This window comes from Mytilus edulis, chromosome 7 (genome assembly GCF_963676685.1).
Source record: "Mytilus edulis chromosome 7, xbMytEdul2.2, whole genome shotgun sequence".
NCBI classification, from domain to species: Eukaryota; Metazoa; Mollusca; class Bivalvia; order Mytilida; family Mytilidae; genus Mytilus; species Mytilus edulis.
Window position 1 is genome coordinate 38,495,620 of NC_092350.1, and position 16,419 is coordinate 38,512,038.

The window sequence follows — 16,419 nt, forward strand, 5'->3', positions numbered from 1 at the left end:
CTTTGAACTAGCTATCAGTTAACTGCGAGTACTCTAAGATCTGTTTCTAGTGTCATTTTGTTTTTTGGGATGTACAAGTACCCGGTCACGTTCACTTGAACTTTTGTCCATCTGATGGGTAAGCCTTTTTCAACTGATTTTTATAGTTCGTTTTTATGTTGTACTGTTATACCACTGTCCCAGGTTCGGAGGAGGGTTGGGATCCCGCTAACATGTTTAATCCCGCCGCATTATGTATGTATGTGCCTGTCCCAAGTCAGGAGCCTGTAATTCAGTGGTTGTCGTTTGTTTATGTGTTGCATATTTGTTTTCGTTCATTTTTTATATAAATAAGGCCGTTAGTTTTCTCGTATGAATTGTTTTACATTGTCATTTCGAGGCCTTTTATAGCTGACTATACGGTATGGTCTTTGCTCATTGTTGAAGGCTGTACGGTGACCTATATTTTTTTTATGTCTGTGTCATTTTTGCCTCTTGTGGAGAGTTGTCTCATTGGAAATCATTCCACGTCTTCTCTTTTTTATATTATAGAGACATCAATACAATTATACACTCACAGCAGAATAATATCCCAACCTAGACAAAAACAAAAAGAGGCTTGCTTATAGATTCCCTCGTAGATTTGAGTTTCAACGAATAAAACCATTTTCATTTGGTATTCGTTCTGTCGTTAAGTATTTGTTTTTATTTGCTGGAGCTAACCGTTCAGATGCATGGATGGAATTGAAAATTGGTCACAATTTTTCATATATCGAATGTTATATAATAAACCAGATCATTTAACAGTTTAATGTTAAATTAATAAAGCAAAGTGATTTCCCATTTTTCAAGTGTTTTAACTGTAAGGTTTGTTGGAACAGGGTTCTTCGGTTATATGAGGTGTAAATTATCATGCTTTTAACACACAAAAACAGATTTAAATGAAAAAACGTATACAACCTGAATAAAAACGTTTTAAAATCTAATTTTAAGGTAAAATAAAAATAGTAGTATAATTGATTGTATGTTGATTTTTGAAGCTATGTGATTGACTTTGTTATTATAATGTTATCAAATTTGTTGTAAACAAACATTTGGACAAATAAAAAAATATGTTTATAAATACAACAGTAGTATACCGCTGTTCAAAAGACATAAATCGATTAAGAGAAAACAAAGCCGGGTTACAAACTAAAACCGAGGGAAACTAATCAACTATAAGGAACACAACAGAACAACAGGAACACTGAACTGCAACAAAAACAAACACACATATACACGAACTATTTGATAACATTTATGATCTTTAATATTCAATATCATAAAATATGTCTTCTTATTCTGAATTATATACTACATATTAACGAATATAATATTTAACACAGGGAGATGAGTTTGAACATATTTGTCTAAATTAAATCTATTTATATCATGTATACATGATAAAACCAGATCAACCAGTTGTTTAATGTTAATTTGTCAAGCAACAATGGGGGAAGAGAACAAGTGTCCCTTTTTTTAATGAAGCGGATTCAAACATCTGCTTTATTTAGTTATGATTTAAATATTCTGTTGATTATTTTTCGCTTCATTCACTTTTAAATGATTCTTTTTTATTAATTTATAACATGTCAGAATAATTAGAATCCGTACTTTTGATTGGCTAACAGCAATCGATAGGAATACCGAAATATTATTTCCCAATAAAATTTAACATTCCTGACAGCGCGTGATTCCTATGACAATGTCACAACAATGCTTTAGAAAATGTGAAATAACTCGTTATTTCACGATTCTAGCATAAACATGTAATCAAAACAAAAATGAACGCTTTTCTTGTAAATTTATAGGGTTGTAAAATCGTTGAAGATAGGGACATTTTTAGTATTAAGCGGTTCTGCTCTTTATAAGTGCTCCGGTCAACGGTTTAACGCCCCAATAACATTACAAAAAAAAGAAGAATTCAATTCTTAGATTAACACATGTTTCTCCGAAAAAAAGTACTGCAATTATTTTTTTCAAAATCTAATTTTGTTGATACATTTTTCTCTCTTCCCAAAATTTTTACATCGTTTATTTCAGTGTATATCTACTCGAACTAATTGTATTAAAGAAGATAAATAAAATGTATTTGACATATTTCATCAGATTTTCCTATGAAGCTATTTATATGTTTTGTTAATCCATTTTTTAATTTAGGAAAAGCAATGTCTTTAGTTTGAACCACTCTGTCTGATTTTCATTTTCATATTCATCCCATTTAATAAAGATAACGTCATTTGATATGTCCACGAGTTGTTCTGGGATATCATTGACATGCACATTTTGTAAAATAACTATAATTTTCATAAGATTTTGTGTGTATTTCTCATATTTGGCTCTTTCGATTTCAAAGGACCCCCACTCGTATTCACAAAATCGTTCCGTTATAATAAAAATAACATGTCTACTTTGATGAATTGAAAGTGCCTTAGAATCTGACGTGAGTTCTCCAGGAAAAAGGTCACGGTCATGTACGAATGTTTTTAGTCCCCATTCTTTTTCACATTTTGGGAGGAGATGATTTTTTATCCATGATATGCTTCTTTCTTCGTAGGAAATATATACGTCATATTCATAATTTACATGTAACTTTTTCTCGACGGCTCGTCTAAATTTTCTAAACAAAAACAGAATAAGTTTCCATCTGTAATAATATAAAATCGAAAGTGGTATCGAAACACCAAAAGTACACGAAATTAATACTATTCCAATCCTAAGCCACGTGGTAGCTTTGCAGTCAGCAAAATACTTATTTATATCTTTGGTGACTTCAATAAGATTGACTTGTGAATTGTTTGACATTGTACAAGTGTAATTGTTTCCGTTTACAAAAGATACTTTTGTTTTTGTAAGCCATAACAAAAACTCAACAGTATCGCATGAACAAACTAAAGCGTTGTTATCTAAATTGATACTTAAATTCGGATGTTGCACGATAATTTCATCGAACCATTTTCGTATAGTATAATCAATAGATGTTATCAAATTATTAGACAGATCTAATGATTCTAGGAGACGGAGTTTAGATACACTACTAGGAACTGTCCTGAAAAGGTTATTGGACAAATTAAAGTGCGTTATATTCTTATCGTTAAATAATTTCGTATCTAACAAAGTCCATAGGTTATTGAAAGACAGATCTATACTTTTCAGTTTGGGTGCGTGCCCCAGCATCCATTGCGTTCCTTCAATTATACTTCTGTCAATGCTGGCATGATTCATTTTCAATGTAGTGAGCTTTGGTAGGGAAATGGACTCAAACATCATTGTTGAAGATAACCCGGACACATCTAAATATCTAAGTTCTTTTCCGCATTCATTTGATATATTTGGATACTGTTCAAAAACACTATATGAAATATCAAAATGTTTTAGCGATTCATTTTTGCATGTGATTGATACAGAAGCAGACAATACAGTTATATGAGTAAAGCGGACAAATTCTAGTAAGGGCGGTAGGTAAACGTTTATATGTATTGACTTCTGAAATATATGTTGTTTTTCCTGACTTTCAATGAACTTTTCGGGATGATATACATCAATAAATAACGGTTTCAGAAATTGTGCAGGCAGATAAGACATATCATAGGTTTTAAGATTCGTAGCTCTTGTTAAGAATACAACTGTTTGCATATAGTGTTCTAAAGTCGTTGACGGCAATCTGTTCGCAGATATGATAAACGTTTTGAAGCACCCAGGGTACTGGAATGAAAACAATGAATAAAATTCGTCATCTACTATGCCTGTCGCTGACAAATCTAAAGCCTCTATGCAGATAGATCTCAGATATCTCATTAGTTCTTTTGTAATTATTACAGAATACGGAAACTCGTCGTTATTGATACTTTTGTCGCTTATATGGTGAAAGTTGATAACAGACATCTTTTTGTTTTGATAAGGATAAAGTATATTCAGTGCCTGGTACAAATGAATATATGAATGAGACAGGTCCAAAATGTTCAATTCAGGAAAATACCGAAGAATTCCTTTGTCTATGTGAAAGAAATGATGACAACGAGTAATATATAACTCTCTTAGTTTCTGAGAAAAATTTCTGAAAGTTTCATTTGATAATTTTCCGAATCTCATGTAACACCTCCTAAAATTTAATACGGATAAAGTTTGCAGTGATTTAAATCCATTACCGAACTCAGGTCGATCGAACAAGTCGATAGATAAATTTTGTAAACTTTTCAAGTTAGAGAATACTTTGTCTGGGTAAACAAACGATTCATGTACCATCCATTGCTCTTCATTCCTGCCTATGTCAAGAACAATCAAATTTTCAAGCGGACGAAATACTCTTGTCGGAAGCTTAGAAATATTAATAGCGTTACTTTCCATCCTCAAAATCCGTAAATAACGTAAGCCTTCAAAACCATATTCATGGACTTCAGATATATTGTTACTGTTTAAATTCAAATTGTCCATTTTCGTATAGTTTATAAATGTGTTGTTTTTGATGACAGTGATCAAATTATGTGAGAGATCCAACACTTTGATATTTTTGATCAGATTCCTTGGTACAGTTATAAAACCTCTGTTATCACAATGGGCCACAAGTTGATTCTTTGAATTTAAGCTGTAATTGCACGATAAAGTTGTAGCACCATACATAAACATAATCCACACAATGATCAAAAGCCAAAAAGTTCTTTTACCGTTGTTCATGTTTACTCCTTGTTTTATAACAAAATATAAAAAATGCATATGAAATAAAACCACCAGAACATAAGACACAAATAACAAAAGTAACTATATGGGTCAAGAGCAAACAAATCTAAAGTGCTCATAATATATACTATGGCAGATTCTATTAATGAATACATACTGTAAGAGTGGTTATAATAAAAGGAGTGTTTTATAAGGAGGTGCTGTTACAAAATCATAAGATAGTATCAAGAAGTTTTTAAACATTTATTAGATTCATAAACTATCCTGGGTTTTTCTAAACTTGGACCGAAGCTTCTTTCAATTAAAAGATAGTATCAACACGAATATTTTATTGATTTATTTCCTCATTTTTGTTGAGCCTGTGATTAACAGAAAGAATAGGCGAGGTATTGGGATTCGCGGAACCCTTACAATATTTTTTTTACAAATTGTCTGTTTAACATATTGTATGAGATAATTTATGAAATAATGACTGTGGTATGTTCATAACTCACTGTTGAAGGCCGTGGGGTGACTTATGGTGAAAACTTCTGTGTCATTTTATTTCTTGCGATTAGTAGTCTCATCCCCAATCATACCACATCTTTTTCTTGTTATCAAAACTTCAACACGTACTTTCAAAAACTTAAAGAACAATTGTACGAATATGTATTGAAACCTCGTAACCAGCTTCAACATGTTCATTTGTGGACAAGTATCATTTGCGAAACTATAAAACACGTATTCAAAATCAACTATTATTCAGGTCATATAATATGTGATAAGACTGATAATAAAATACTAATTCAATGTCATGCAATAAGGTTTAAATGCTAAAAGTTTTTAGAAGAAAGAGTTTAATGTCTGCTTTTTAGATTAATTCTGCGAACAGAGAGATAAAGAGATTCACAACTAATTGAATAAAATGGAGGATTGAAATGGAGAATGTGTCAAAGAGATAACAATCCGACCAAAGAGCAGAAAATGGTGCGTCTAAACACGGCTACGGACTCCTAAGTGCACTAATGTGCTACTTAGGACTAAAAGTACAATGTAAACAAATTTCTTATCTAGATAGAGATTGATATTAAATGCATATATTCAAATTTAATCAATAAAAGATCACAATTGATAATTGAACAATGCATGTGCCGGTTTTCTTTGATTTTTCCGAAAATCACTGAACTATAAGACACGTGTCAAATTACATAACTGATAACACTATCACCTTAAAAAATAAAAAAATAAATTATTTGGATAAGAAAATTACCCTGACATATAGATATATTTACCATAAAAATATGTTTTAAAATTTTTTAAAAATCGTTTGATATGCATCGGTTTATGATTAAATGAAAAAAATATAGAAAATTGTGAAGCTGGTTTTTTTTCAGGAAGTAAAAGAATGTTTGCATCGAGAAAAATAGCCCCTCCCCTATAAACGATCATTAATTTACCAAAGTGGGGGCTTAAATTTAGACACCGATCGCGAGGCCTGACTGCCATAAACAACAGATTACGAACAGCAAACGGTGGATACACCAATTGATATGTATAAAAGACAACGACGGACACAAAATGATTACACTGAATAATTTCAACTACCATTGAGATCGAATTTTCAAATCTCCTTATCAAATAAGACATGCATTTAAAAAAAACTTGGGATATCTAGTACCGTTTGGTTTCAAATTGGAATTAAAAATTGCATTTTCCCAAAGAGTTTTGGGTAAAACCCCGAGAATCTCACCTCCTAGAAATTTAAAGTGTCAGGATGTTTGAAAATATGTATGGATTTTCTTACATACTTGAAATTGTATAAGGAATATAAACAAATTCAGTATGTTTACTGTACAAACATAAAACAGACACCAATTGTGTCTTATATTGTTTAATTCATTTTTACTGAATGCAAAATTTGATTAATTGATTATTCAGTGGTTGCATAAACGTCCAGTGGCAAAAAATTTCATGCATATTCAGGACGAAAAGTCGTTTCAGAAGTATATTATGAAGTATTTGGTATTACAAATGTTTAAATTTTCTAATTATTTTGTAAATGTCATTTTCTTAGCTAGTTCTAATTAATTTGTACGAATCAAATTTTTCTGACAAAATAATTATCTTTTCCTCTAAATTAACACATACGATTCTGATAACAATGGATATTATAGGGAACATTGTAACTTACATAAAAAAGAGACTATGATTGTTTAATCAGTTGTTATGTCAGCTTACAATATTTTTTAGATATATACATATATAATCGTTTATAAAATTTATCCGTCAAAGTGAAAAAATATATAACATGAAAATAAAAATACATAGATCATTCATTTATTGCAATCAATTATATCAAACAGTCATGAAGTTGAAATAATTTCTAGAACCAGTCACTGTCTGTAGATATAATGCGTCGGACGTTATATGAATAAAAATAAAATTTTGATTTTGAACTGTATGAAATAGAATTAGTAAGGGTTTCGCGGAACACAATGTCTCGCCTTCGTTTGCCGTAAACTTGAACTCTCAGGCTGAACAAAATCAAGACACTATATTTTGATTGTTAGGAGCTTCTGTCCAAGTACACAACTATTTCCGGTGTCTATAAAATAGCCGACTTTAATTAAGTTATTTGAATCTGAGCTGGCAAAATAGCATATTATCTATTATTCTGGTATCGGCAAAACAGCTACAAGTATTGCCTTTAATTAAAATGCATATCAATTTTATATACTATTCTAAATAAAATAGCTTTGAGAATCGTGTAAAAAGCGTTCGTTGTTCATTTGTCAATGAATCATTCAACGTGCGTGTATCGTGTATTTATCATTCATTGTGCATCATGGGTGTATCGTGCGTTCATCATTTAAAAATTCATTTTGCGTTTATCCTCCGTGTAACGCTCATCACTCATCGTCCGTGTATCGTGTATCGTGCGTGTACCGTGCGTGTATCATGCATTCACCATGCGTGTATCGTGCGTGTGGTCAGTTTGAATTTTAGAAGGTCTGTAATTATCAGTTTTTCTCGTTTTTCTGTAAAATTCTCTTTTTTGGACTTTACTTATATTGAATATTCGTAAATAAATCCGAGAAACCATGTGCCTTGTCTACGATTTCTGCTGTTAGTGTATAATCGTAATGTTAACTTATAGATTTAGTTTTAGATGCTGTCACGGACGGACGGATGGAGAAGTCTTTCAGTGCTATTTTACAATATTGACAAAAGAATCAACGATTAGAATAAATAAATTATTTAATAAACAATAAAAAAAATAAACAATTAAGAAGAAAAATACATCAAATTATTATAAATATTAAAGTCCAAATAAATAGTCCAACAGCTTCAGTAGTTTGTATTGTCTATCCAGATTACTTCCCTTTATATCGTTATGACGGTTATGGTATCGTTATGACGGTTATTGTATCGTGCACGACAGTTCCACTATAATATGTAGATATGTTGTTTGATGAATTATCATGTATGATTGCGTTCAATCTGTATGACCACTCCTTAACACCGCAGCATTGTATTACTCTGGTGCAGGCTGGAACCTAGCAATAATATAATTGTACAAACTCTTTAGTACGATTATCAATTTAGATATGCATTTTACTTGCACGTTCATGCAACATAAACATGAACTCTATAATCTCACGTTCATAAAATGAACATATATATTCTATTAATTTACGTAGATAAATACGCACATACATTTTATATGTAGCAAAATGTGTCATACTGTAATAAATATCATAATTTGCATGATAGTTTCACGTACATAAGGAAATTCGGAACCTTGTACACATAAATATCACGTACATTCAATTTGTACCCGTAATTAATAATCTTGTTCTTGTTCACTAGTAAAACCGCAAATATCTGAATATAAAACATGGTTTTCATATCTTTAAATCCGTTTACAAAACATTCTAAATTATACAATTTACATAATGGAAAATTATCTGCAGAAGTCTGAAAGTTTCGGAAATTTGATAAACAAAGTAACATACAGAAAAGTATATATAAATATATGTAAGAATAAAACACTTACCTCGGAATTGATGCACTATATACAGTAGAACCATTGTAGGTTAAATTTAGCTAACAAATATGAAATGCTCTAACGAGTGTGGCATCCTTCCACACGACAATCCCAAGCAGAAATGAAATGACAACGTGTCCAAAGAAATCATCTGACCACTGTTTAAAAATAGCCAAACTTGTCCGAAGAACTCGATTGACCACTATTTAAAAATAGTCAACAGGTGTGTAAATAGGCCAAGCCTAATCAGTGTGCGTTTAAACACAGGTGAACCAAACTTAGGCCAAACGTACATATATACATAAAAGCGTATGTTAAAACTATGTATAAAATAAACCGTGAACAATAGGCGTCCTGCGCAAAGACTGCAAGTGCAATTCTCTGATCATGACGACAATTTCACAATCGTTATCTATATACAAGCTCGACTAAATAAATATGTGAATAACTCTATAAAATACATCTGGATCGTGACATCACCTCCCCAATTTAAGAAAGTATTCTTACTTTCATTTATCTCCACGATCCTATATACGACTCAAAAAATCTGCTCCAACGTTGTCCTTTCCTTTGATGGCAACAATCCTGAACCTATACGGCTGTAACAAGAGTGACCATCTCATCAATCGTGCATTTGCAATTTTAGACTTTTGCAAATATATCAAAGGTTGATGGTCGGTCTCTAATATAAACTGTTTACCATATAAATACCTTTGAAATTTGCTGATTGCCCATACAATGGCTAGGCATTCTTTCTCGATAGTGGAGTAATTTCGTTCACTAGCTTTCAGTTTTTTACTAGCGTACGATACAGGCAATCTAATATTATCTTCATCCTGTAGCAGTATAGCGCCTATTCCATTATCAGAAGCATCAGTTTGAAGGATAAATACCTGAGAAAAGTTCGGCAACTTTAAAACAGGAGCTTTTACTAATGCATTCTTCAAACTTGAAAATGCTCTTTCATGAATAGCTTCCCAACGTACCTGATTTGGTTGTCCCTTTTTCGTCAGATCAGTAAGCGGACTAGCTATATCTGAGAAATTGGGAACAAACTTTCTGTAAAATTCAGCCATGCCAATGAAACTTCTAACTTGTTTCTTGGTTGTAGGCCTATGAGCATTTTTGATTACCTCAATTTTATCTGGATTTGGTGAAAGGCGATCTGTTCCGACAATGTGACCTAAAACTTCAAGACTGCTATACGCTATATAACACTTTGAGGGTCTTGCTGACAAATTAGCAGATGCCAACCTCTCAAATACACTATCCAAAACCTCCATATGGTGATTAAAAGAACGTGTGTACACTATAATATCGTCAACAAAGTTATCAACGTTTTCCAACCCTTCTAAAACTTTCCTCATACAACGTACAAAAGTAGCACCACTATTGACCAAGCCAAATGGCAGAACCTTGAATTGGAACAATCCTCTAGGTGTTTGAAATGCTGTTTTGGGTTTTGCAGCATCCACAAGACTAATTTGCCAATATCCCTTGGTTAAATCAATTTTAGATATAAACTGATAACCAGACAACTTTGAAAACATCTCTTCTATATTACCCATCGTTTCTGCGTCGAAAATTGTAATACTATTTAAACCTCTAAAATCTATACAAAACCGATTACTCTGATCTTTCTTCTTCACAATCACAAATGGACTTGAATAAGGACTATCTGATCGCTCAATGATATCCATTTCTATCATCTTATCGACTTCCTTATTTACCGTGTCTAGCATAGCATATGGTATGGGATAAGGTTTAAATCGAACAGGATCATCAGAAGTCAACTTGATATCGTGCTGTAGTACATTTGTCCTACCTGGAATATCTGTTAACACGTGTGAGAACTTATCTAGTAAACACTGTACCTTAACTGTTTCATTTGCTTTTAAAGCTTCGTTGATATGAACATCTCGTAATGTCTCCTTAGCAACTGCAACGGGCGTTTCGATTAACTCACTTTCGTAATTGTCTACATCGTCTGTATCTTCATTTTCGAGATCTATAACTGATACTGTAGCAACAAAACCTACCTTGTGATCTGGTGCAGTAACGCACACGTTAGTTTGCTCACGTTCAACATACAGTTTCAGCATGTTGACATGAAACATTTTAAGTTTACCTCTCATATCAATTCTGTAATCAAGGTCACTGATCTTTTCTACTATAGAGAATGGTCCTTTCCAATGCATCAGCAACTTATTTGCTTTAGTGGGTAGTAGCACCAATACCTTTTGACCTACCTTCATCTTTCTTGAACGTGACTTTCTGTTATATATACGCGACTGTTTACGTGACGCTTTCTCCAAATTTTGTTTAACCAATTCACAAGTCGATTCCAATCTTTCTCGTAAATTGATAACATACTCGTATGTGGACCTCACTTCAGGATCAGTAATTTCTCTAGTCCACAATTCTTTAAGAATTGTCATTGGACCTCTGACTGGCCAACCATATACCAATTCAAATGGGGAAAATAAAACACTCTCCTGAGGTACTTCTCTGTAGGCAAATAATGCTGGTCCTAAATACTTATCCCAATCTCGCGGACGCTCTGCACATAGTCGCTTCAACATCAGCTTCATCGTACCGTTAAACCTTTCAACGAGTCCGTTACACATAGGATGATACGGTGTGGTAGTAAGCTGCCGAAGTGAAATCAGTCTACTTACCTCAGACATTAAATTGGAAGTAAATTGTGCGCCCATATCTGTCAACATCTCTCTTGGAAAACCTACCCGACAAAATATATCAATCAATGCTTCCGCTACCCTTTCTGTCTCGATAGATGGTAACGCTACTCCTTCTGGATACCTTGTAGCGTAATCAACAAGTGTTAGTATATACCGATTTCCTTTATCAGTCACTGGTACTAAAGGTCCAACTATATCTACAGCTACTCTGCGAAAAGGTACATCTATGATAGGGGTTTTACCCAAAGGAGCTCTAACTTGCTTACCTTTTGGTACAGTGCGTTGGCAAATATCACAGGACTGGCAATACCGCTTAACATCGGATTGAACTCCTGGCCAGTAAAACTCTGATAATACACGATAAACTGTACGTCGTGTAGCCATATGTCCCGCCATCAATGACTCGTGTGCTAATTTCATGACATCGCTTCTATAAACTTCAGGAACGACCAACTGACGGAATAACTTACCATTTTCTACTTTTGGCGACATAAATTCTCTATACATAAGTTTCTTTTTCAATATGTAATTTACCTTTGTACCATTGGTCTTCTCAAAGTTTCTGCCTTCAGCTACATACTGTCTAAGCTTCGACAAACTTGCATCAGACTGCTGTTCATGCTCAATGTCCTCTAGACTAACATCCTTAATACTTCCTGGAACTTTTAATTTCGGATATGGATTATCTCTCTTCTTCGCTTGCTGTCGAGTTACTACACTTACCGTCGGAGATATATCGGGATCATAAGGCTCCCTAGCACCATCTATGTTTCCTATAATAACATCATATAATGGTTGTTCCATACACCATGCTTTTACTTCACCTTGATAATAAGGACTGTCTATAGTAATTATAGCTATAGGTACTTTAACACTCGACCCATCAGCTAATACACATGTCTGATAATCGTCTAGAAAACAATCTATACTTACAAGACTTTTCTTTATAACAACTCCATTACATCCTGTATCGCGAAGTACTGTCACAACACGGTTACCTAACTTACCTTTAGCTACAGGCATTTTGATTGGTTTCTTTTCACACTGTTCAGGTATTGTAAGATTACTTACCTGTGTAGTAATAATGCTATCAGTAAGAGTAATAACATTCCCGCAAATAGGAGTTTCCTTTCCCCGTGAACCACTATTTTGTACATTACCAACCTTGTTTTTCAATAATGGACAGTTCGATATCAAGTGATCTGATTTGTTGCACTTAAAGCACTTTCTATCAAACCTGTTTCCACCGCCATAACCTCCTGTATGTCTATTTCTATCTCTGTCACTTTGCTTTGGCGGTTCTTGGTTCCGTGCATTGTTGGGTTTTTGAGACGGCTGTGACTTACCTTTTTGAGTCTGATTGGTAAGTGATACTATATTTACTCGCCTTGCCTCCTTAAATTGATCAGCATACCGAGTCATCTCATCTATGGACTTCGGTACTCTCTCTTTCAGAAATAACATAACCTCGTTACTACATATATGTAAAAACTGATCTCTTAACATAAGATCATAAAGTCCATCGAACGTCTTCAAAACATTAGACATATCAATCCACCTACTAAAATAACTACCCAAACGAACAGAAAATTGTTGAAACGTTTCACCAAACTCTGGACGACAAGATCTAAACTTCTGCTTAAAGCCATCTTCAGTCATGTTATACCTCTTCAACAAACATGTCTTAAGAGCATCATAATCTAATGCTTGATCTGAGGGCATCAAAGCGTACACATTTAATGCATTACCTTTAAGAAGTGCACTCAAATGAGTGGCCCATATTGATTTGTCCCATTTTTGCGATATAGCATACCTTTCATAACGACGCAAATATGCATCCATATCATCAGTACCTTCCTCAAAAGGAGGTAGTTTAGGTACCTTTGAGGGGTTAACATTACCTTTTTCTTCCCTGTGTTTTTCAGTTTCAAATAAACGAGTATTATCTAGCCTTTTCAATTCCAATTCATGTTCTAATCTTACCTTTTCAACTTCCCATTCTTCCTTCTCTCTTTCTCTTTCAAAACGTCTATCATCGCGCTGTTTCGCCTGTTGTGACTCAATGAACCTAATTAAATCTTCATTGGCTAACCCCAACGACTCACCATACTGTCGTAACTCTTTTAGAGTCTCCATGATTGATTCCTGCTAATATGACTTGCTATGTAACAATAAACTAGACTAAGGACAATGCTCAATATATCACATATATATATCTCGTAACACTACGCTTTAGTATCACAGTTGACCATAGCCTGGTCCACAAGTGTCAATCACAACACAAAATAAACAATCGCCTTAGACTAAATTTACTCTAAATAACAATACCTACATTAAATCTACTGTTTGTACTTGCAGCGTGCAACAACCCCGAGGCACTGTAGTGTAGAAATTTTACAAATTCTGAGGTTCCAAACTATCAGGTTTCTGTCGACATTACAGTTTCTGAAAAATACAATAGTAAGCTTTACTACACGTTATAAATGTATATTCAATGTATATAAAAAAAATAATTCTTCTATAGAAAATATAAATTTAACTTCAAAATGTATAAGAAAAAACACTTCAGACTTATCCCACTTCTGACACCAATTGTCACGGACGGGCGGATGGAGAAGTCTTTCAGTGCTATTTTACAATATTGACAAAAGAATCAACGATTAGAATAAATAAATTATTTAATAAACAATAAAAAAAATAAACAATAAAGAAGAAAAATACATCAAATTATTATAAATATTAAAGTCCAAATAAATAGTCCAACAGCTTCAGTAGTTTGTATTGTCTATCCAGATTACTTCCCTTTATATCGTTATGACGGTTATGGTATCGTTATGACGGTTATTGTATCGTGCACGACAGTTCCACTATAATATGTAGATATGTTGTTTGATGAATTATCATGTATGATTGCGTTCAATCTGTATGACCACTCCTTAACACCGCAGCATTGTATTACTCTGGTGCAGGCTGGAACCTAGCAATAATATAATTGTACAAACTCTTTAGTACGATTATCAATTTAGATATGCATTTTACTTGCACGTTCATGCAACATAAACATGAACTCTATAATCTCACGTTCATAAAATGAACATATATATTCTATTAATTTACGTAGATAAATACGCACATACATTTTATATGTAGCAAAATGTGTCATACTGTAATAAATATCATAATTTGCATGATAGTTTCACGTACATAAGGAAATTCGGAACCTTGTACACATAAATATCACGTACATTCAATTTGTACCCGTAATTAATAATCTTGTTCTTGTTCACTAGTAAAACCGCAAATATCTGAATATAAAACATGGTTTTCATATCTTTAAATCCGTTTACAAAACATTCTAAATTATACAATTTACATAATGGAAAATTATCTGCAGAAGTCTGAAAGTTTCGGAAATTTGATAAACAAAGTAACATACAGAAAAGTATATATAAATATATGTAAGAATAAAACACTTACCTCGGAATTGATGCACTATATACAGTAGAACCATTGTAGGTTAAATTTAGCTAACAAATATGAAATGCTCTAACGAGTGTGGCATCCTTCCACACGACAATCCCAAGCAGAAATGAAATGACAACGTGTCCAAAGAAATCACCTGACCACTGTTTAAAAATAGCCAAACTTGTCCGAAGAACTCGATTGACCACTATTTAAAAATAGTCAACAGGTGTGTAAATAGGCCAAGCCTAATCAGTGTGCGTTTAAACACAGGTGAACCAAACTTAGGCCAAACGTACATATATACATAAAAGCGTATGTTAAAACTATGTATAAAATAAACCGTGAACAATAGGCGTCCTGCGCAAAGACTGCAAGTGCAATTCTCTGATCATGACGACAATTTCACAATCGTTATCTATATACAAGCTCGACTAAATAAATATGTGAATAACTCTATAAAATACATCTGGATCGTGACAGATGCATGATTTTTTTATTAGTTGTTAGTAGCTTTGAACTAGCTATCAGTTAACTGCGAGTACTCTCAGATCTGTTTCTAGTGTCATTTTGTTTTTTGGGATGTACAAGTACCCGGTCACGTTCACTTGAACTTTTGTCCATCTGATGGGTAAGCCTTTTTCAACTGATTTTTATAGTTCGTTTTTATGTTGTACTGTTATACCACTGTCCAAGGTTCGGAGGAGGGTTGGGATCCCGCTAACATGTTTAATCCCGCCACATTATGTATGTATGTGCCTGTCCCAAGTCAGGAGCCTGTAATTCAGTAGTTGTCGTTTGTTTATGTGTTGCATATTTGTTTTCGTTCATTTTTTATATAAATAAGGCTGTTAGTTTTCTCGTATGAATTGTTTTACATTGTCATTTCGAGGCCTTTTATAGCTGACTATAGGGTATGGGCTTTGCTCATTGTTGAAGGCTGTACGGTGACCTATATTTTTTAATTTCTGTGTCATTTTGGCCTCTTGTGGAGAGTTGTTTCATTGGCAATCATTCCACGTCTTCTCTTTTTTATATTATAGAGTCATCAATACAATTATACACTCACAGCAGAATAATATCACAACCTAGACAAAAACAAAAAGAGGCTTGCTTATAGATTCCCTCGTAGATTTGAGTTTCAACGAATAAAACCATTTTCATTTGGTAGTCATTCTGTCGTTAAGTATTTGTTTTTATTTGCTGGAGCTAACCGTTCAGATGCATGGATGGAATTGAAAATTGGTCCCAATTTTTCATATATCGAATGTTATATAATAAACCAGATCATTTAACAGTTTAATGTTAAATTAATAAAGCAAAGTGATTTCCCATTTTTCAAGTGTTTTAACTGTAAGGTTTGTTGGAACAGGGTTCTTCGGTTACATGGGGTGTAAATTACATTAGTTCAATATCCATCTGTTCTTAAATATTGATCATTTTTCAGAACTTTATAAGATTATCTATAGATACTAATGGAACATTCAAACACGTTTAATGAACGCACACTGACAAAGCCATGCAAAACACTAATTC

The 16,419-nt window shown here is 33.3% G+C and overlaps 2 protein-coding genes across 3 annotated transcripts; both read right to left on the reverse strand.

Annotated features, from left to right (window-relative positions):
• Positions 1-1,270: 1,270 nt before the first annotated feature.
• On the reverse strand, positions 1,271-4,802 carry LOC139481405 (toll-like receptor 4). The gene has a single exon (XM_071264726.1). The coding sequence runs from the start codon at positions 4,729-4,731 to the stop codon at positions 2,170-2,172; it is 2,562 nt and encodes an 853-aa protein (XP_071120827.1). The 5' UTR covers positions 4,732-4,802; the 3' UTR covers positions 1,271-2,169.
• A 3,117-nt stretch (positions 4,803-7,919) lies between these two features.
• Positions 7,920-15,362, reverse strand: LOC139481406 (uncharacterized). Of its 2 annotated transcripts, XR_011654611.1 has the most exons (3): positions 14,899-15,362; positions 13,754-14,398; positions 7,920-8,231 (listed from the first exon to the last, which is right to left on the reverse strand). XR_011654611.1 is itself a non-coding variant. In XM_071264727.1 (2 exons), the coding sequence occupies exon 1, from the start codon at positions 13,555-13,557 to the stop codon at positions 9,250-9,252; it is 4,308 nt and encodes a 1,435-aa protein (XP_071120828.1). In that variant the 5' UTR covers positions 13,558-13,740; the 3' UTR covers positions 7,920-8,231; positions 8,732-9,249. The 2 variants fall into 2 exon arrangements, 1 of the variants encoding a protein (XP_071120828.1); XM_071264727.1 differs by lacking the exons at positions 13,754-14,398; positions 14,899-15,362 and adding an exon at positions 8,732-13,740.
• Between the last annotated feature and the right edge of the window lie 1,057 nt (positions 15,363-16,419).

Coding starts and splice junctions, on each gene's coding strand:
- LOC139481406 (XM_071264727.1), bottom strand. CDS start 13,557: ATGGAGACTCTAAAAGAGTTACGACAGTATGGTGAGTCGTTGGGGTTA.
- LOC139481405 (XM_071264726.1), bottom strand. CDS start 4,731: ATGCATTTTTTATATTTTGTTATAAAACAAGGAGTAAACATGAACAAC.